Source organism: Bos javanicus, chromosome 2 (genome assembly GCF_032452875.1).
Source record: "Bos javanicus breed banteng chromosome 2, ARS-OSU_banteng_1.0, whole genome shotgun sequence".
NCBI classification, from domain to species: domain Eukaryota; kingdom Metazoa; phylum Chordata; class Mammalia; order Artiodactyla; family Bovidae; genus Bos; species Bos javanicus.
In genome coordinates this window covers 128494948-128515239 of record NC_083869.1, presented here as the reverse complement: position 1 = coordinate 128515239, position 20292 = coordinate 128494948, and the positions used below count along the sequence as shown (strand labels likewise).

The 20292-nt window shown below is 52.1% G+C and overlaps 1 protein-coding gene across 2 annotated transcripts in view; it reads left to right on the top strand.

The window, feature by feature from the left end:
• GRHL3 (grainyhead like transcription factor 3) overlaps positions 1-20292 on the top strand; it is a 36048-nt gene that overhangs the window by 9182 nt on the left and 6574 nt on the right. For both annotated transcript variants that reach the window (XM_061393120.1, XM_061393119.1), the window contains exons 2-14: positions 3319-3505; positions 6150-6211; positions 8330-8675; positions 8929-9002; positions 9475-9628; positions 9854-9965; positions 11690-11784; positions 14209-14367; positions 14893-14971; positions 15080-15213; positions 16867-16901; positions 18063-18151; positions 18941-19026. In XM_061393120.1, the coding sequence (XP_061249104.1) occupies positions 3319-3505; positions 6150-6211; positions 8330-8675; positions 8929-9002; positions 9475-9628; positions 9854-9965; positions 11690-11784; positions 14209-14367; positions 14893-14971; positions 15080-15213; positions 16867-16901; positions 18063-18151; positions 18941-19026 (1612 nt within the window). The remainder of the gene's footprint in view (positions 1-3318; positions 3506-6149; positions 6212-8329; positions 8676-8928; positions 9003-9474; positions 9629-9853; positions 9966-11689; positions 11785-14208; positions 14368-14892; positions 14972-15079; positions 15214-16866; positions 16902-18062; positions 18152-18940; positions 19027-20292) is intronic.

Genomic DNA, 20292 nt, shown 5'->3' with positions numbered 1-20292 from the left:
AGTAGATAAGACAATGCAGAAAAACAGCCGTTGGAGTGGTGTAAATGCTGGTAAATGCTTGAGGTAGGGTAGCTGCTGTGTATCAAAGGAATCAGACTTTGGGGTCTCCACAGGATGGATTAGAGACCCTCACAAGCCAGAAAAGCCTCCCGGATGAACAGCAAACATTGTCTGTCTTTCCATTTCTGATGCCACTTTATCATTGTCTTCTAAAATTTAATTTTTGAATAGGGTAAGATAACTGATAGCTCGTTAAAGCTGATAAGGGCCCTTCCACCAGAGTCAGCAAATTGGCCCTAGGAACAGCCCCCCGCTTCAATATTTTAGCCTGGAGAATCCCATGGACAGAGGAGCCTGGCAGCTACAGTCCATGGGGTCAAAAGAGTCAGACACAACTGAGCGACTTTGGCTTCACTGCCACATCTGCCAACGACTTACAGGGTGACCATGTCTTGCACCACTTTGCAAGCGCTCCGTGTCTAGCTCCAAGCTGGGCCAAGAGCATGATTACATTTTTGCACATTGCTCCTTTATTAGAAATTATAAATGATAAATTATTTCAACACCTGAATACCAAACTACAGCCTAAGATTCCATAGACTCAAGATTTTTGACATTCTGGAATGAGCTTTCTGTAACACATATCCTTTCTGTGGCATGAAAGCATCGGTCTTTTTATATTAAGCACTTGTTATATTCCAGTTGTGAGCATTCTTCCTGTGACGGGGTCACTCAGTCCTCATTGTCCTACATGGCAGGTGCTTTTATTTGACTCATTTTATAAACAAGGAGCGGTGCTAAGTGCGGGGGTTCCCAGTTGACCCCGAGAGTGGGGTCCACCGGGCCTTTCCCTGTTCCTTCTGTGCCCCCTTGGTTTGGGAGTTCCATTTAGGCTGAGACTGGGAGGGTTGGGGGCAGCCACCTGGGCTGGCTCTGTAAGTTCCTGTAACCCCAGGCCCAGCAGGCAGCTGGGAGGGGCCTTTTCTCACCTCTCCATCTTAAGGCCCGTGATTTATCGCAGCAGAAACTTGGGGTGTGCCTCCCTCTCCATGTCCCTGGAGCAGGAAGGTTTCTGTCATTTCTCTTTCCTGTGTGACAGCTCCCTCTCCCTCCCTTTCAGAGCCTCATACCGCACACCCCGGGGCTCAGGGGGATGGGAGACACTGCCCTGGAAGAAGCCCCCTGGGAGAGAGCCACCCCCGGCCTGTCTGTGTGTGGGCCCGGCTGCTGTTCCCACTGTGTCTGAGAATGCAGGCTTGAGCTGCGGGGCAGCATGAGGGCGCTTCCCGCGGTGATTCGTGAAGGCCCTCGCCCACCCGCCAGCCTGCCACAGTGCCTGCAGTTCCATAACTAGAGCGTTTCCCTGTTGTGACAAGGACTGCCTTCTTGCACTGCAGGACAGCAGTGTGGCTTAGCGGAAAGTATGTGGCTTGGGTACTCGACAGTCCCGGTTGTGCCATGGGCTAGTTGGGTGATTTGAGGGGCATTTGCTCCAAGTTGCAGGTTTCTCCATCTGTAAAATGAAGCAAATGATCCTTACTTCTAATGTTCTTGTAAGGAGCCGAGCTGACGAGTGGAAAACATACATTAATAGCACGGTGAATGGTAGCTGACGTTACTCCTGTGTCCCTCAACAGGGGAGAAGCTGTGAGACTCACCTAGAAAGGGGGCTTCAGGGCACCAGCAGACCAATCTGTGTCCACTTCATCTCCAGGGCTCTCTGTTCCCATCCTGGCTGTCTGCTGCTTCTCACCTACCGCTACCCAACATTCTTTGCTCTAAAATGAACATAACCAGAACTTCCTCACCTCTGAGCCCTTGCTCATGATTAAGAGCATGTTCTACATGAATGATTCACAATGCGTGGTCCCCAGACACCCAGCATCAGCATTACCAGGGAACCTAGGTGTGGGGCCTGGAAATCTGTGTTTTAACAAGCCTTCTGTGCCATTCTGATGCAGCGAAAGTTTGAGAACACTATTCTGTATTACAGCAACATCCTGCTCGAGCTTGAATCCCCTCTGGGCCACTCACTAACCCACTAACTGGGACCTTGGGCAACTCCCTTAATTTCTCTGAGCTTCAGTTTCCTCATATATAAAATAGGAACGATAATAGTACCTGCCTCACAGGGTTGTTGTGAGAATTAAATGAGGTAATCCTTAAAAAGTGCTTATCTCAGTGCCTAAACCATGGTCAATGTTCAGTGAAGATTAGACATTCTTTTTATCATCACCACCATTATTCTATATTATGTGAATATATATAATATATATATGTGAATATATATTTAGAATATGTATGTGAATAAATATATAGAATGTATATATATTCTATATTCCTGGGACCCTCCCCATACATGTTACATAAGTGATATAATTCCCCATGTTGAATGTCCTCCAAAGAGTCTTGATCACTTGCCTTTGAGCCCATGTGGCTTGTATTTGTCCACGTTCTCAGTGAACTGCCCAGGTTCTGCCTGCATAGGTGTGCCCTGCAGCATTCCACTCCGGTTCCTGGCATCTGAGCAGCTGCTTGGGCACTGTACAATAAATGTTGGTCTGAAATGCCATTTACCAAGACTAGATCTGCCTATGGGCTTCCTCACTCTGGCTTTCTCTGTCACTTGCCACATTCTCTAAGTTGAAGTGATCTCCAGCCTGCTGTGTCTTTCACGGCCTTGAAGAGAATGTCATCAGAGCCCATGCTGAGTGATCTGGAAATTTATTCTTTGCACCTTGTCATTGTTTTTTCCTATCCTTGTTACACTGATTCCCCTTGAATAAGTATCTACCATGGAAGCATTTTCTTGGATCTTCTCTCAAGCCTCACAAGGTTGGGATTGCAGTCTTTCTGTTGTAGCTGATGGAACTGAGGCCCCAAGCCTACAGCTTCTACATGGCAACATTTGGTGGTGACCCAGAGCATTTGGCTCGAGTTTAGGTACTTTCTACTGCCCCATCTGTCCAATGATGACAGAATAAGCATTTCAAGTTTTCAAGGCTGGTAGCTCTCTGAATTCCTGAATGTTGATCTGAGGCTGACCATTCACAGACCTTCTGCTGTGCATGCATGCTCAGTCGTGTCCGACTCTACAACCCCATGTAGCCTGCTAGACTTCTCCATCCATGGGATTCCCCAGGCAAGAATACTGGAGTGGGTTGCCGTTTTCTTCTTCAGGGGATCTTCCTCACTCAGGGGTCGATCCCATGTCTCTTGCATTGGCAGGTGGATCCTTTACCACTGAGCCATCTGGGAAGCATACGCATGCCTTCTGCTGGGACAGCCTAAATTTGACCCTCCTTACCTGTCTTTCAGTTTCAGATCTGTTCGGCTGCTAAAGAACGACCCAGTTAACTTCCAGAAGTTCCCCTACACTAACGAGGATGAGGCCTGGAAGACCTACCTTGAAAACCCCCTGACGGCGGCCACGAAGGCCATGATGAGAGTCAACGGCGACGATGACAGCGTGGCGGCCCTGAGCTTCCTCTACGATTACTACATGGTACGTCCGCCACCGCTGACTGAACGTGCGTCTTCGCTCTCAGGCTTCATGGCTCTGCAGCCCACTCTGACCTCCCCTAACCCTCCCCACGTTCCCTCACACCTCTGGGCCTTTGCACATGCTGGTCCCTCTGCCCAGCACACTCCCCTCTCCCCTGGCGAAACCCTGCTCTCAGCTTTAAGTTACCTCGTTCATCCCCTGAAGGTGGGGAAGGATTTCTGGGCTTTCCCATTCTGTGCCTCCTCTGGGCACCCTCAGCAAGTACCATCATTTTCCGGGACGCCATCTTCAGAAGCTTGCTGTTTGTGCGTTTACTCCTCCATGTCACCTATGACACTGAGCTCCTGGAGGGCAGGAACCATGTCACAATCATGACTGAGCCCCCAGTACCCCACACTGCCTGCCACACAGCACTGAATATGTATTGACTGAATGGGTCAGGTCCTTGGCCACACACACCACGGCGATGACCTCCAACCCACCGTCTTCTTTCTGTCCCTTAGGTCATCCCAGTTGCCCTGTCAGCCCCACCTGCCTATTCCAGCCCCACCTCCTAGAACATGCCTTCTGCTCCTGAGTCCATTCACTTCCTTCAGGGCCCTTCCCAAAGCCCAGCTTCTCTCAGAAGCCCTCCCCTCATATCGTCTCTCCCTCTCCTGAGTGTCTCACTGTTGTTCATACCCTTGCTGCCACCGTGTGCATTGTACCACTTCCCGACATCTTTTATTGTTCTCTAATTGTTTCTGGAGCCTTGACTTTGAGACTGTCAGTTCCTAAGAACAGAAATTAGGCCTCTCACATAGGAGAAGTGTGCTTAAACCTATTAGTAACCACAAGTACATAACACACATGACATCACCCCCTTCCAATGCCTTTGCCAGACACTGCTAATGGATTACAACCTGTATTCTCACTGAAGATACACGAGGCTACAAAATCTTTTTCAGCCTAGTAACTCTAGGCAGCCCCTACCCATCTGTCTGAATTGTCATATGACAGCAAACATTCTTGCTATCCCTGTGCTGGGTTATTGCTTCTATAGACTTTCCCAGATTGGAGGCTGGGGACATGAATAGCTGATTGTTGTGATGACTGAGTCTGAAGTTGAAGATTTAAAGCCACCTTGTAAATAAATCTTCAAATTCACTGGCCCAAGAAGTAGTGTATTCTACACAAAGGCAGGCAAACTCTGCAAATTCAGAGACCAGGTTGAGGGAAGTGGTCTCAGATACAAAAGAAACCCCAAATTATCTCTCTGGCTTTTGGTTCTCATCTAGGAGTGGTATGGCTACCCTCCCTTCCCTTCTCCCAGAAGACTGATGATGGAAAAGAGATTTGAATTGAATGTCTCAGCCTGGGGACCTGGTAGGAGCCAGAATTCTAGGTCTGAGCTTAAATTCCAGCCTGGGATATATTGCTTGAGACTGGGCCGTAAAATAAAATCTAGCACTGTCTCCCCCGAGCAAGAGCCCATTCCCAGGGCCACAGTGGTGGGGCCAGGCTCTGAAGGTGACCCTTGTTACTGCAGTACAGCATCCCAGGGAGATACACCTGCCCCCTCCCCCTTCCCAGAGCACATTAGGTCAGAGGAGCACTGCAGATAGTCAGAGCACAGTCTGACAGTGTGGAAAGAGCACCAAGTTGGGAGTTGGAGACCTGGCCATGTGACTTTGGGCAGAATAGTCCTAAAGGTGACCACTTACTATTTCTTACTGAATGCCGGACACTGTGCCAGGCACCGTTCCTCATGCTCTCCCACCAGTGTGATTGAAAACCCAGGCGCTGACCTCACTAGACTTGGTCGGAGACCTTGTTCTGGCTTTGTTAGCTTTAGAGAAAAAAGACCCCAATTCTCTGAGATACAACAATATTAGAATCATAACTGTGAGAGGCGACATTTACATAGTGCTCTCCATGTGCCAGGTGCTAGTCTAAGCACTCACAAAAATCCCAAGGTTGGTATCACTGTTACTCCTGTCGTAAAGATGATGACAGTAAGGTGCAGAAAGGTTGAGGGCCTTGCCCAAGGTCACACAGCCAATATGTAGCAGATCTAAGAACTGTACCCAGGAAATCGATTCAGTCTGTGCTCCTAATCACTAAGATGACAAAGCCTCTCTGGACTTTGGTTTTCCTCACGCATGTAACGGGGATAGCATTAGTAGACAGCACAGAGTGGTTGTAGAGATTAAATTACAGCACAGAGAAGCCACTTGGCACAGGGCCCAGTGCATAGGAAGTGCTCCATTAAAAACAGTGGGCATTATCTTTATTAATAAGTCTTCACAACCCACTTGAGGGAGGGATTGTCATCCCCCACTTGACATACGAGGAAGCTGAATCTCAGAAAAGCACAATCATTTATCCAGAGTCACATAGCACTTTTACGTAGTAAAGCTAGAACTTAAGCTAGGCCTGCCTGACTCCAAATTCCATGATTCCTAAGCGCTCATTTCAGGGTACTTCTCACTCTGTAACTTGGGGCTCAGACTAAATGGCCTGCTAACTCAAAGGACTGGCAGGTTTTCTCCCAATGACCAAGGTAGCTCCCCTGCATGGCCGAGTCCCCTGGAGGGGGTTGAGGCTTGTGACAGTCAGATCTTACCCAAGAGCCACACATAAATCTTTCTTCCTTTCTTCTCAGGGCCCCAAGGAGAAGCGGCTACTGTCCTCCAGCACCGGGGGCCGGAATGACCAAGGCAAGAGGTGAGGTGTGCCCTCACCACCATCCCCGCCCCTCTGCCCTCCCCCACCCCCACCTCACCTCGGGCCCCTTATCCACTGGGCACAGGGGGCACAATGCCAGGACTAGGGTCCACGTACCCTTGTGCTTAGGCCCTCAGTTGTGTCCAGCTCTACAACACCATTGTCCGTGGGGTTTCTCCAGGCAAGAAATACTGGAGTGTACCATGCCCTCCTCCAGGGGATCTTCCCAACCGGAGACTGAGCCCAGGTCTTCCACATTGCAGGTGGATTCTTTACCGTCTGAGCCACCAGGGAAGTCCATGGTACCCTTAGGGGCCCACAAAAGTATTTTATCTATTTTAAAATCAGAAGAAAACGATACAATCCAGTCTGGGTTGTATTTGTATTTATACTGAGGATTGTAAAAGGTTTTTTAAACTGTTTTTTTATGGAGGAAGAGACCTATGATCGCAAAAGAGACTGGGACCCACAGAGTCACAGTGAGACCCTGCTTGAGTGCACACACGCATACAAGTGCCTGTGGGCCACGTGGCTAAAGTTTACTAAAAACAAACTCCAAAGCCACAGTGGTGCACAAGCCCTGCTGGAAGCTTTTCTGTCCTAGCTTCAAAACCCTCCCTGCAGCCTCAAGGGGAGGGGACAGCTATGTTCCCGTATTTCTTTCCCTTGGCTCTCTTGGCCTCTGTCTGGCACTGATGCCTCGGGGCATGGATGTTCCTTTTCTTGTAGAGAGCAGCCCAGGCCATACTCATGGCCAGATGGGCACTGGAAGGATACTGCCCCCCTTTCGCTACTTTTCCTTACCCCCAGTAGGCAGGGCTTCTGCTGGGAAACCTTCTGGGCCTCTCTCTTCTTTCCGGAAAGCCCAGACTGCTAAGGCAGGCATCGAGGTACTTGCGGCTGGCTCACGGCCCTCCACTGCTACGAACAGTGGGTTTTTGTGTATGACATTTCCCTCAAAACCAATTTTTTTTAATGTTGTTAGCTTTTCTGATTGTAAAATAATACCTGCTGGTTATAAAGTATTCAAAGTCTATAGAAATGCATAAAGCAAAAAAGGAAGGGGAGGAGGGAGGAATGAATTGTAGATTATGTAATGTATTTGTTCATTTGAAGAAAATTGTTTATAGGTGTATGACAATTTTAGGGAAATTATGAATAAATAGTATAAAATTCTAAAATGAGGAAGCTCAAGTTAATATCATAACTCCAGTAGCAACAGAGGTTGTCCTAAGAAAACTTATCATAGTAAAATATTTAACCAGCTGGCAAACAATATTTGTGTAGTTATAACAACTAAACTATCTATTGTTGAAGCTATTTTTAAATTTAGTTTACTTTTCAAAAACAAATTTGATGTAGTAACAAAATAAATACCCATACTGAAGCTGGCCCTTGAGAATCAGAAGTATGGTGGTAGAAATGGAAGACTGGTGCAATTACAGGAGGGCACCCATGGATAATAGAATCATCTTATCGTAAGGTCTGTGTGTTCACTCAGTGTCTCTGATTCTGTGACTCTCTGGGGCTCAGGTGTGAAAATAGTTTATCTGGCTCTTTGGACAAAGTGAGGACTGTATGCAAAAATTCTTTGGATTCTGTACAATGAAATGCATTAAAGACACTGTTATTTTTGCTTAAAAATATAAAGTAAAAAAGTAAAAGTTTCTTGCAATTCTACTTTCTTGTTTCCATTAATAGTTTGGGGTATATCCTTCCAGATCTTTTTTCTTAATGTACACTATTATCCACTGACAAATACCCACTCTTGCCCTCACCACGAATGACTCAGTACAGTAATTTTAATGTGGGGACATTTGACTCCGGATAAGGAATGAATAAACTTTCCGTTTTTTAAATGACCAAGTACTGTAATGGATAAAGCAGGCATTTGCTCCCTGAACCTTGATCCTGTACCTGGTTCCTCCCTGCTTCTCCCTGTGACACGTTGGGCCCACTGCAGTATCTCATCTCAGGCATGTTGCGAAGACCTAACGTTACCTTGGATTAAAGAAAGTCAATATGTCAGTGTGATAGTCACCCTGCAATCCAGCCAAGGACCCCCTCGAGGCTCCGAGAAAAGAGGTGTACCCACCTACCCCTCCTCTCTCTCCTCAGGTACTACCATGGCATGGAATATGAGATGGACCTCACCCCCCTTGAAAGTCCCACGCACCTCATGAAATTCCTGACAGAGAATGTGTCTGGAACCCCAGAGTACCCAGATGTGCTCAAGAAGAATAACCTAATGAGTGTGGAGGGAGCTGCACCCACGCCGGGCAAGGCAGCTCTGCTCCCTGCAGGCCCCAGCAAGCTGGAAACCGGCTCTGTGGACAGCTACCTGCTGCCCACCAGCGATGTATATGATAATGGCTCCCTCAGCTCCTTGTTTGAGAGCATTCACGGGGTGCCTCCCACACAGCGCTGGCAGCCTGACAGCACCTTCAAAGATGACCCACAGGAGGTGAGGGCCCACCCCCACACCCCTCCAGCATCCCTGGGTACTTGCATGTACAGAAGGAGAGAAGACAGTGAGGCGGTCAGAGCTTTGGAATCGCTGGGGGAAAGAGTCCTTGAGCTGAGGCAGGGCTGCCATGCACTGTTGTCCAGGTTGTGCACTGACCAACCCTCACAGTTGTATGTAGTGGCCCTGGGTTGTTGGTGCCAGTGGAACTGAATGTGAGCATATATTTTCCCTGGATTGTGTTTCTCTGCAGTCTCTACTCTTCCCAGATATCCTGAAAACATCCCCAGAACCCCCGGGTCCAGAGGACTATCCCAATCCCAAGAGGTAAGTTAGCCTCTCTGACCCTTGACCACTGGTCAGTGGGCAGGGGACTATAGACAGAGCTGTACACTGCCCCCAGAGCAAACATCATCACTGAATGGAGAGAGAGAAGCGAAGGCATGTAAAAGAAAAGAGTGATTTCTACATCCCTTTCCCAGGTTGTGACAAGCCGCTCAGAACTGAGCACCAAGTTAGAAAACCAAGGTTCCATTGTGTCCTGGTCTCCCTGTGACTTGGTCACCCCTCAGGGCTCTCTTGTTTCCATTATTCGTTATTCAGGAGGATTGTACCTCAACAAAGCCATTAAATAGAAGCCCTGAAAACCCGGAAATGGAGGCCCCGGAAAGTAGAGTGATTTAGTGAGATCAGGTGGTAAATCCATAGCAGAGCCTCAGGCTTCCTGCCCCACTGCCCTCTGGGATACTCCATTCAGCCTGGGAGCCCAGCCTCACTGTCCTCTCCTGCCTCCCCGCAGTGACTTTGAGTACACCCTGGGCTCCCCCAAAGCCATCCACATCAAATCGGGCGAGTCGCCCATGGCCTACCTCAACAAGGGCCAGTTCTACCCTGTCACCTTGCGGACGCCGGCAGGCGGCAAAGGTCTTGCCTTGTCCTCCAACAAGGTCAAGGTACGTTGGCTGCCCTGGGACTGCTTGGGAAGTGGGCGGGGTGGTCAGGTCAACCCTGCCTGCCAGGGTCTCCAGGGAGAGGGTGCTTTAGAGGACTGCCCATTGCCACGTAGTGGGGGGCAGCCCGGCCAAAGGGCAGGGCTGCCTGACCCCGGCTCCAGGAAAGGATGAGGCTGCCCAGGCCTCTCCTGAGGCAGGGGGTCACGGTGACCACTGTGCTTGCAGAGTGTGGTGATGGTGGTCTTCGACAACGAGAAGGGCCCGGTCGAGCAGCTGCGCTTCTGGAAACACTGGCATTCGCGGCAGCCCACCGCCAAGCAGCGGGTCATCGATGTAGGTGAGAGCCCGCTCACACCCTCCACCCCAGTGTCTCTCTCTCTAACTCTCTGTCTCACACCTCTCTCACACACACACACACATGCATGCGCGCGCGCGCACACACACACACACACACACACACACACACACACACACACACACGCCAGTCAGGTCTTTCTTGCTGTCCCCCTTTTCCCCACCCACTTCTGACCTCTGCAGGGCTTATTTCTGACTCCAGCCGCCTGCCTGGGCCCTGTCTCCAGGTCATAAGCTGTGGGGTTTGTGGGGATTTGCATGTTGACTGGAAGCAGTGACCTCTTTTCTTTGTTGCTTTGGGATAAACAAGGCTCTGGGGGCCCCAGGAGTACCACATAAACAGACTCCTGGGGTGCTGGCTGGCCTGTCTGCATCAGGGGTCTTGACCAATTGGGATACAAATGCACGAGATAACTGTGCAGGCAGTGGGTGAGTTGAAAGCTGGGAGCACAGTGCCGGGGCAGCTCTGTTTTGGAAGCTGCAACCTTCGTGCTTTGAAGGCAGGAAGGGAGCTGGGGAAGGCCTTCTGTGTGTGCCACCAGTCCCAGCCCTGAGACCCGGTGGGAGGCGCAGCCCATCCTCAGATCTCCAGGCCCTGGCTCTGTCACTCTCTTCCTGGCTGTGTGACCTGTGTCACCTCCCCTTTCTGAGTCTCAGTTTCTTCAACCGTTACCTGGGAAAGTGCCAGCTGCCCCATCTGCCTGCCGTGCAATTGCCGCCTTGAAGCCACGTGTGCTAGAGAGTGTGACACAAATAGGGACAATGTGGTGACCTCTGAGAGGCCAGGTGGCACAGTGGTTAGGAGCCTGGGCTCAGGAGCCAGAGAGAACTGACCTCCAGACCTTGCTCTACCTTTTATTAGCTGTGACCAGACTTCTCTGAGCTTTGTTCTTTTCATGTGTAAGCTGAATATTCATAGCATTGTAAGTGTATGGCTCAGTTCAGTTCAGTTGCTCAGTCGTGTCCGACTCTTTGTGACCCCATGGACTGCAGCATGCCAGGCCTCCCTGTCCATCACCAACTCCCGGAGTTTACTCAAACTCATGTCTATTGAGTCGGTGGTGCCATCCAACCATCTCATCCTCTGTTGTCCCCTTCTCCTCCTGCCTTTAATCTTTCCCAGCATCAGGGTCTTTTCAAAGGAATCAGTTCTTCACATCAGGTGGCCAAAGTATTGGAGTTTCAGCTTCAACATCAGTCTTTCCAATGAACATTCAGGACTGATTTCCTTTAGGAGGGACTGGTTGGATCTCCTTGCAGTCCAAGGGACCCTCAAGAGTCAAGTGTATAGTAGTATTATCATTTATTTAATGCTACGAGTTCAATACTGGTAGTACTGATGGTACTATGGTTATGACTTCCACTATGACTGCGATGACCGTTTTACCTGGGAGAGCTCCTAAATCACAGTCCCACTGAAAAAAATAAGCTCCACCCCAAAATCATGTGGGCCCTGGCCTAGTTGGCAAAGTTAAGGAGTCCCTCTGGGATTTGGGCAGATCTCCTTCCCAGACTGGACCTCAGTTTTTCCATCCATAGCCCAGGGCACAATGAGTAACTTCCTCCCTAGTTTGAAGCACGGTTCTTGGGGGAGAGGATCCAAGTCTCTGCCAAGAACGGGGCCCAGGCCCTAATGACCCCTCCCCATGGTGCTCCCAAATCCCTTGTCTCCTGACTCTCCTCTGGTCTCCTGTGGTCTCTTTGCAGCCGACTGCAAAGAAAACTTCAACACCGTCCAGCACATTGAGGAGGTGGCGTATAATGCACTGTCCTTCGTGTGGAATGTCCATGAGGAGGCCAAGGTCAGTGCTGGGGGCATGGCTGGGATGGGACTGGGCTGCCAGCAAGTCCCAGGAAAGGGACTGTCCCTAGGATTGTGGTAGCTCCTCCAGTGAGGGCACCAGGGAGGAGGCAGGGCACAGGAGTGAAGGAGAAGCACAGGCTCTCAGCTAGAGTGGCCGGGCCCTTATCCCGCCTTCGTGACCTTGGACAAGTGCCTTAGCTGAAAATTGGGAGTGTAACCTTAGCATGGACGGATAGGTTGGCATGAGGCTCAGGTGAGATAAGAGAAGGGTAGAGCACAGCCTGGCACAGAAGTGGTGGCTGTTGTTATTAGTCCAATCCACCTATTTGCCAGATGGGAAAACTGAGTCTTGTGCAAGCCACACAGCAAGACCCTGCTGCTGCTGACGGGGTTTCCTGACACGTGGGCCCGTGCAGAGTGTTGCAGAAGTGCTGTGGAGTCTGGTAGATGAAGGCTGAAGTCTGTTACCTCACTTGAGGAGCCCATAGGAAGGGAAGAGTAATCTGCCTCCTAGAGTTGTGGTGAAGATCCAAGGAGATCATGAAGGACGGAGCAGCGGGCACTTTTTATGCCAAGCCCATTGGAGAGGCCTGAGAAATGGAGCCTCAGCAATATATTTTTTTCATGCCAGTGATGAAGCCATGTAGTGCTTGAGACCAGCCTCACACTCACTGGTGCTGCCGGGTCCCTCTGTGTCTCGGTCTTCTGTTTAGACAGGTGGTGTCGTGGAACGGGCACTAGTCAGAAGGTCAGGGGCTGGGTGACCTTGGGCCTGTCCCTTCACCTTTCGGGGCCAGGCTTACCCCATCAGACCAAGTTTGGGTCAGGCTCATGGCAAAAGGCCCTTCTGGCCTGGGAAAGCCGGAGAGCTTATCCCTGCCTCCCCGCCTCCCCGCCTCCCCTCATGGGGCGGTCCAGGCTGCCCGGAGAAAACCAAGTTGAAGGGGCTCTGAAAACAGCAAGGAGAGGCACAAAGGCAAGGGATTATTATTATTCAAACAGACACCCGGGACTGGGGAGGAGCTGGGGCCTCCAGTTCAGGGAGTGGGGGAAGAGTTTCGTGGGAAGGGAGAGGTGGGTTTCGGTGGGGATTTTCTCACAGCCTCTTAAGCCCCCAGGCTTGGGTCTTTGTCAGGTGTGAGCTGGGTGGGGGCGGCATCAGGGCTGAGCTGGCTGAGGGGAAGGTATGTCTGGCATGCATCTGGGGGCCTGGCCCCCCACAGCCAGGGAAGGAAGGGGGTCTGCTCCAGCACCACCCCACCCCCACTTGTTCAAGTCAGGATCGTTTCCAAGGGAAGCGTCCCAAGGAATAGGGGCCAGCGTGGAGTGGGGTCTGGCCTGGAGTCCCACACAGACGCCAGCAGTAGGCAGTCAGTAGGCGAGCTTGCTAAGAGACGTCCAGCTAAGACTGACCCCAGGCTACCATCAGCTGGACACAGGCTTCTGGTTGAGACGCCATCTGTCCCACTCACAACAGTTACAAAATGTCCAAGACCCCTAGGTATTCTACAACCCTCACCGCCACAGGAGGTAGGTTTAATTGTCCCCATTTTGCAGATAAAGAAACTGAGGCTTCATGAGGTTCAAGGACTTATCTAAAGTGACATGGCTTGAGGGGCAGAGTGTGAGTGGCCCCATGTCCAAGCTCATTCCTCTGCCAGCCTGCCCAACTCCCTGTGCGTTAGCAAGTCACATCCATGCCCAGAGCCTCCGTCTCCTCAGCTGTAAAATGGGGGTGGCTGGTTCAGCTGTGGCTCAGCTGGTCGTTCAGGTGCACAGGGGCATGTTCCACCCTCCGTGGCCCTGGGCAGGGCCAGCAGGAACGTATCTTCAGGAGCTGGCCGGGAGGGGATTTGGGCCCTTCTCTGAGCGACTTCCCTTTCACTTTTCACTTTCATGCATTGGAGAAGGAAATGGCAACCCACTCCAGTGTTCTTGCCTGGAGAATCCCAGGGATGGGGGAGCCTGGTGGGCTGCCATCTAAGGGGTCACACAGAGTTGGACACGACTGAAGTGACTTAGCAGCAGCAGCAGCTACCTTCTTACTCCGAGTTGCAAAAAAAAAAAGAAATGAGGCTTTGGATTTTCAATTCCTGAAGGACCCTTAATCTTCCTCCCAGGCCCTAGATCCTTTGGGCTGCCCTTGGCAATCTAGCGGGAGCTGCATTGTCCACTGGCAACAGCCTGAGCTTAAACTCCGGTTCCCTTATGTGCTCCCAGTGTCGCCCTCGGACAGCGGCCCTCTCGGAGCATGGGTTGTCCCTGGAAAAGAGAGGTGGTGAGGTTTGCCTTCCAGGGGCATTGTGAAGCTGAGGGTGCCCGCCAGGCGCCCGGAAGGCCTCATGGTACTCAGGGAGGTGGTGGGACTGCAGGTCTGGTGACCTGGGCCGGCTGTTTAGTGAGCTCCCTCCTCTGTCCCCAGGTGTTCGTTGGCGTCAACTGCCTCAGCACAGACTTCTCCTCACAGAAGGGGGTGAAGGGAGTCCCCTTGAACCTGCAGATCGACACCTATGACTGTGGCTCTGGCACCGAGCGCCTGGTACACCGTGCTGTCTGCCAGATCAAGATCTTCTGTGACAAGGTGGCTGGGCGGACCCTCTGCTAGGCCCTGGGCGGGCGGGCCAGCCCGACCTGCGCGTCCTCCTCAGCCACGCTGGGTGCACCTGTCTCTGCTTCTTGCTCTCTGAACGTCTCTGTCTTTGTGTGCTTGTTGTTTGTCCATCCTGCTCTCTGTGGCTGTGTTTTCCTCTGCTCAACCCTTCCTCTTGCTACACATCTCTTTCTAGGTCTCTGTACAAAGCTCTCCAGGTCACGTTTCTCTTTCTTCTTACCTCTCTCTGAGCTCCTTTCTCGTTTCTCTGTTCCTCTCTCCCCACACCTGTCTCCCTCAGTTTCTTCTTTCTCTGCCTCTCTGTTTCTCTCTCTCCCAAGGCTTTGCTGACCTCAGACAGGGCTGGGCTGTGCTGGGTTGGGCTGAGTGCTGGTACCTTCCCGTTTCCTGATCTCACTCTGGGAAGAAAGCAACCCTGGAAGTCCCATAGTTGCAAGGAAAAGCAGCCAGCCCTCCCGAGACCAGTGGTGACCCCCGGCCCCCTCTCTCCCACAGGGAGCAGAAAGGAAGATGCGGGATGATGAGCGGAAGCAGTTCCGGAGGAAGGTCAAGTGCCCCGACTCCAGCAACAGTGGTCAGTGGGCCTGGGCTGGGCTGGGTTGGCATGAAGCGGAGAGGAGACTAGAGGGCAGACGCATGAACAGAGGGATCTCAAGGTACAATGCCTTCCTCTTCCCATCAGGCATCAAGGGTTCCCTGTTAGCCGGCTTCAGGGGCAATGAGACCACCTACCTGCGGCCTGAGGCGGACCTGGAGACCCCGCCGGTGCTGTTCATCCCCAACGTGCACTTCTCCAGCCTGCAGCGTCCTGGAGGGGTGAGGGTCTTGGGCTGAGAGAGGGTCTGGGCCTCTGGGTGGGGCCGTCTTAGCAGAGATCGGCAGGCAGCAACCTGCCACTTAGCAGGACAGGCCAGTTAGAGGTTGATAGGTCCTGACATCACCAAAATGGAAATATCTTTATTGAATCCCAGGGGACTCAAAAAATATATGTACGGTCATATAAGTTCAGGGACCTTTTCTACTGAAGAGTGTTCATGAAGAAATGAACTTCATATGCACTGAAATGTTTACTCTTGAAGCACACACAGGAGGTTTCTAATGTCCGAGCCCCAAGTTAGACCACGGCCGTGTCAGAGCTGGGTGATAATTATCATCCCCGCAATGCTTGTGAGGCTCACTTTACACTAGGCGCTGCTCTTTGAGCTTTCCATGCGTCATCTCCTTAACCCTCATTACCTCCTTATGAAGTCGGTAATGTTGTTCTCCCTGGATTCACGGGGTGGAAATTGAGGCATTGAGACCAAAATTACACAGGCCGTGGCAGAGCCAGAACTGGAGTCCAGGCAACCAGGCTTCAGAGACAGTGCCCGTCACCACGGGTTACACCACCTCTCAAGGCAGGGAGCCGCTCACCAAGCGCCTTGACCGGCCAGCCCTTTGCTGCGCCGTCTTGTTTCTCCGTCACAGGCTTCCTCTGAGGTACAGGCTGTTATTCGCATTTTTCCCGACAAGGTCACACAAGTCAGCGACAGAATCAAGGTCCCAGCACCTGCCTGTTACTTTGCTTCCATATTACACAGTTTGACCGTTTCCACCCATTGAGCTCCCCACCGTTTAAGTGGGAATGTTTTCAGAAATGGCCATCACTTCACAAAGGCATTCAGTGCATTGACTCTGAACAATAAGACAGCTTATGGAGCAGCCAGTCCTGACGTCGGTCTTGGCATACATTTAAAGCCTCTCAATGTCCACCATACCCCCTTCTCTGCCCTGAAGTGATTCTGTGGCCCCCATAGCCCAGGAGGCTGCATTAACCCGCTCTGCCCCCAACCCCAACCAGAGGCCTCAAGTAGGGAGACACCACTTGAGGGGTGGAAGCCCCCATTGCCAGGCTGCCAGCTCTCCTGTGGGAGGAAGTGGGGGACCAGTCTTTGTACCTGTGAGCCTGAGAGAGGGGACCTGCGGAGCGGAAAGTCCCAGTCCTGCCTCCTGGGGGGTTGCCCTGGAGACGGCCCTCTCAGGGCCTGGGTGCCTTACCCCGAAGGACCAGCGATGGCTGCACCAGATGGGCAGTGGCAGGTGCACAGGAGGGCTTGACAAGGCTGTCTCTCCCCCTTCCACTCGCTTTGCCTCAGCTCCAACTACCTAGTTACCAGCTGCAGGCCAGCCTGCAGTCCCAGCCCTCCTGGGTGAGCTCGGACTCGCTGATTCTGCCCCGATTCCTTCAGCACCTCGTGTGTTCACCGAGTCCTGACTCATCCAACTTGGGCTTGGTGCTTCCTTTCAACTCAAGATCTCAGCTCACTTGAGGGGACTTATCTGAGAAGAATGAGCTGGAGAGGCATTAGAATTGCCTCCCTGCCGCAACCCCTCACAAAGATTGTCCCAGAAAGCCTCCAGCAGCTGAGGGCTCGCCTCGTCTTCCCGTGTGTCTGTGTGTGATGGAAAATGTGTCTCTCTCCCTTGCAGGCAGTGCTCTCAGCGGGACACGGCAGCCCCAACAGGTATGGAGAGAAGCAACCAAGGGCCTCGCCTCCCTCCTGCTGCCCCTCGTTTGCTCCCAGCCTGCCCTCCCCTTTGCTGTCCCCCAAGCCAGAGGCTGGGCCCAGAGGAAGTACCCAGGAGACTCTGCCCCCAGCCCCCAAGCTAGACTCACGCTCCTTTCTCACTGAAACTGCCCGAGTTTTTATGGGTTTGTTTTATTTGAAAAGTTGGCGAATCTTTGGCGGGACACCTGCTTGTAAAACGGGAAAGAAAAAGCCTCTGAGATGGTGATGCAGATTTGGAGTGTGAGGAGGGCAGCTGTGCGGGAGGACGTAGGGGAAAACGCCCCGCGCCCCGCCCCGGCAGACTCCAAGAGGCCCGGGAGGGGCCCGGCGCTCGGCCTGCAGCCCAGGGTGGGCCTCCGCGTCCTTCCCGCTGTCAGCTACAGTCGCTTCACCGCTTTCAGCTTCAGCTAGAAATCTGTCAGAGGAGGAAAATGGGCTCATGAGGATGAGGCAGATATGAGAGGCGGCATGGAATAGAACCTCTGTAAACAGGAAAGCACTTTACGAAGATCACGTATTGTTGGTATCAGTCTCTTCCGTATAAAAGGAAGTACTGTCACACCAAATTATGTCACTTGTCACCTCACAACAGCCCCAGTGAGTCAAGCAAGCAGGGGTTATTGCTTCACTTTATACACAAGGAAACTGAGGCTCAGAGAAGTGAAGTGACTTGCCAAAGGTCACACAGCTATGAGATAGCAGAGGCAGGCTGAGACCTACATCTGACCTACTCCAAAACCCACAAGAGTCCCTCCTTCCACTGACTCACATCCAACTTGATTCTTTCAAAAAAGAATAATGTTGATGATGAAACAGTAGTCCATATTTATTGAGGCCCTACTGCGTGTCGCACAGTGTTCTAAGAGCAGCGTGTACTCCTTCAACCGTACACCTTTAGGAAGTACCCCTATAGACAAGGATCCTGAGAAGCTGTCACCCGGCTAGGGAGGGGGAGGGCTGGGATGTGAACCCAGCAGGCCAGCTCCAGAATCTGCTGCTTTACCTCTGCCCCACTGCTTTGCACCCACCCTCTTAGGGTCTTCTTTACCTCTGGGGCCCGTCAGCCTCTGGGATCCCCCCGGGTTCCTCACAGGCCTCTCCCTGCCTTCCCCACAGGCTGGCTCTGAAGCGCACCTGCTCGCCCTTCACCGAGGAGTTTGAGCCTCTGCCCTCCAAACAGGCCAAGGAAGATGATCTGCAGAGAGGTAGCCTCCTACCCTGCCCCCTATGTGTCCTCCGAGCTCACCCCCGCCCCAGCTCCCCACAAGGCCTCCCCAAAGCCTCCACCTGATCCTGGTCCAGGAAGCCAGGGCTGTACCCGCCCCAGCTGGGAGGGCTTGAGGGGTTCTTTACTCTCTGAGGCTGGGGCTGGGCCAGGATTTGAGAGAAGGGCAGACAGTCATGGAGCTGGAGGGCTTCTGCCTGCTGTGACCTTGTTGGATGTGGGCGTCCTGGGGCAGCCATAAGGCAATAGGCTTGTGGTGTTGGGCAGTCTCCCCACTTTCTCTAATGGGGGAGGAGTAGGTGGGCTTTCCATACCTGGCATTCTGGCTTTGACACAGTAAATCCGTGACTTCCTGGGAGAGAGGGACTGGAGCTAACCATCAAGAAGAAACCAACCACCGACTAAGATCAAAAGCTTCTAGCAGCCTTGAACTGAGCCTTGCGCCCTGCTGGGTGTCATATCAAAACCACCCACAACAACTCTGAAATAGCGGTGGAGCTGCCTCCATCTTCCATCTGGATAAGATGAGGCTTAGTGATGTTAAAAGAATTTCTTCAAGGTCACAGAGCTGGCAGGTGGCAGGCCAGGGATTCAAACCCACCAGAATCAGCAGAGTCTGAGGAAGTGAAGGGATCTACAGAGCCAGGTCGGGTGTTTCCCAGCTGGCAACAGACCCGCATCAAGGATTTGCTCTTTTTGCAGAAATTAGTCTTGGGTTAGCCCCCTAGATATTCCCTTGCACCTCTAAAGCCACCCCTTTGCTTCTCAGTTCTGCTGTACGTGCGGAGAGAGACTGAGGAGGTATTTGACGCCCTCATGTTGAAGACCCCGGACCTGAAGGGGCTGAGGAGCGCGGTAAGAGGCCTAACGGACCCCGCCCTGCCCTGGCTGCACCCCACTCTGCACTCCCATTTCCCTGCCATTCTTTACCATACAGTTCTGATTTCCCACAGGAAGACTCCGGGAAGGAATATTCTGGAACGTTGACTTTCTGCTGGCCCACCCATCCCGCCCCATCTGAGGGCGCCTGTGGGGCCTGGCTGTGGGGTGGGGGTGTGGGGAGGTGTGCCTCTGAGATGTTATCTCCCAACCAGACCCTTGGCTCCACCCGGGGAGCTGCACACACCATAAATCCTCCTTAATCTGATGCCTGCTGTCTGACAGGCCAGAGCTTTTTGTTGGCTTTGCAAACCTGTTTCTGTTTTAATGGGAATGAAACCCCAAAAGGCCAGGCCCCAAAGATACTCTTTTTTTTTTTTTCTTTCCCAGAGGGCCTCATTTCTCCAGCTTGTGGTTGGCCAGGGAGGCACTGGCTGGGGCAGCTGAAGGTGGTGTCTGGGCAAGGAGACCTTCCCCAACACCCTGAACTGCCAGAGAGTGGGTGAAATAGCCCTAAAGCAAACCCACAGCAGCTCTGTGGCTCAGCTAAACACTGAGCAAGCACAGCCTCCTCCAGGCCGGCTGTGCTGACAGGGTGAACCATGCAGAAAAGCCAGGTGGTTCTAAGATGTTAGGATGGGGAAGGAAAATGAATGGGAAAGCACAGCTACCTTTTACTGAAGACCCACTACGTGGCAGGCATCCTGTCAGGCACGCTGCATTTGCTAGCTTACTGCATTGATTTAACAACCCTGAAAAGTGGGTGCTAGTAACGATCTCCTCATTTCCCATAAGGAAATAGTCTCCCAGAGGTCAGGTGATGTGCCAAGGTTACTAGCAGTGACAGAGCTGAGGCTCCAAACTCGAGCTCTCTCCACTCTGCTGTGTTACCCTAGTCTCTTCACACTGCGTCAGCCCGGCTTGGCACCAGGCCCAGGAAGTTGGGCTCACAAGAGGCCATTAACGTCACTAGGATATATAGAGACTCCAGAGCTTTGGGTTGGACGGTACCTTAAGGGGTCAGCTCCCCACCCAGTGCCCAGACTCTGTCCTCAGTAACTCTGCCAAGCGGATGCCCACTCCTGACTGTATGCGTCAAGGATGAGGGGGCTCATTGCCTGTGGGGCAGCCAGACAAAGCAATTGTCTGTACAATATATAGTTGGAAAGTTCCTAAATTCTTGCTTAGACTGACTCAAGACCTTCCTGAGAGCATCTAGCCACATTGCCATTACAGTAAGTA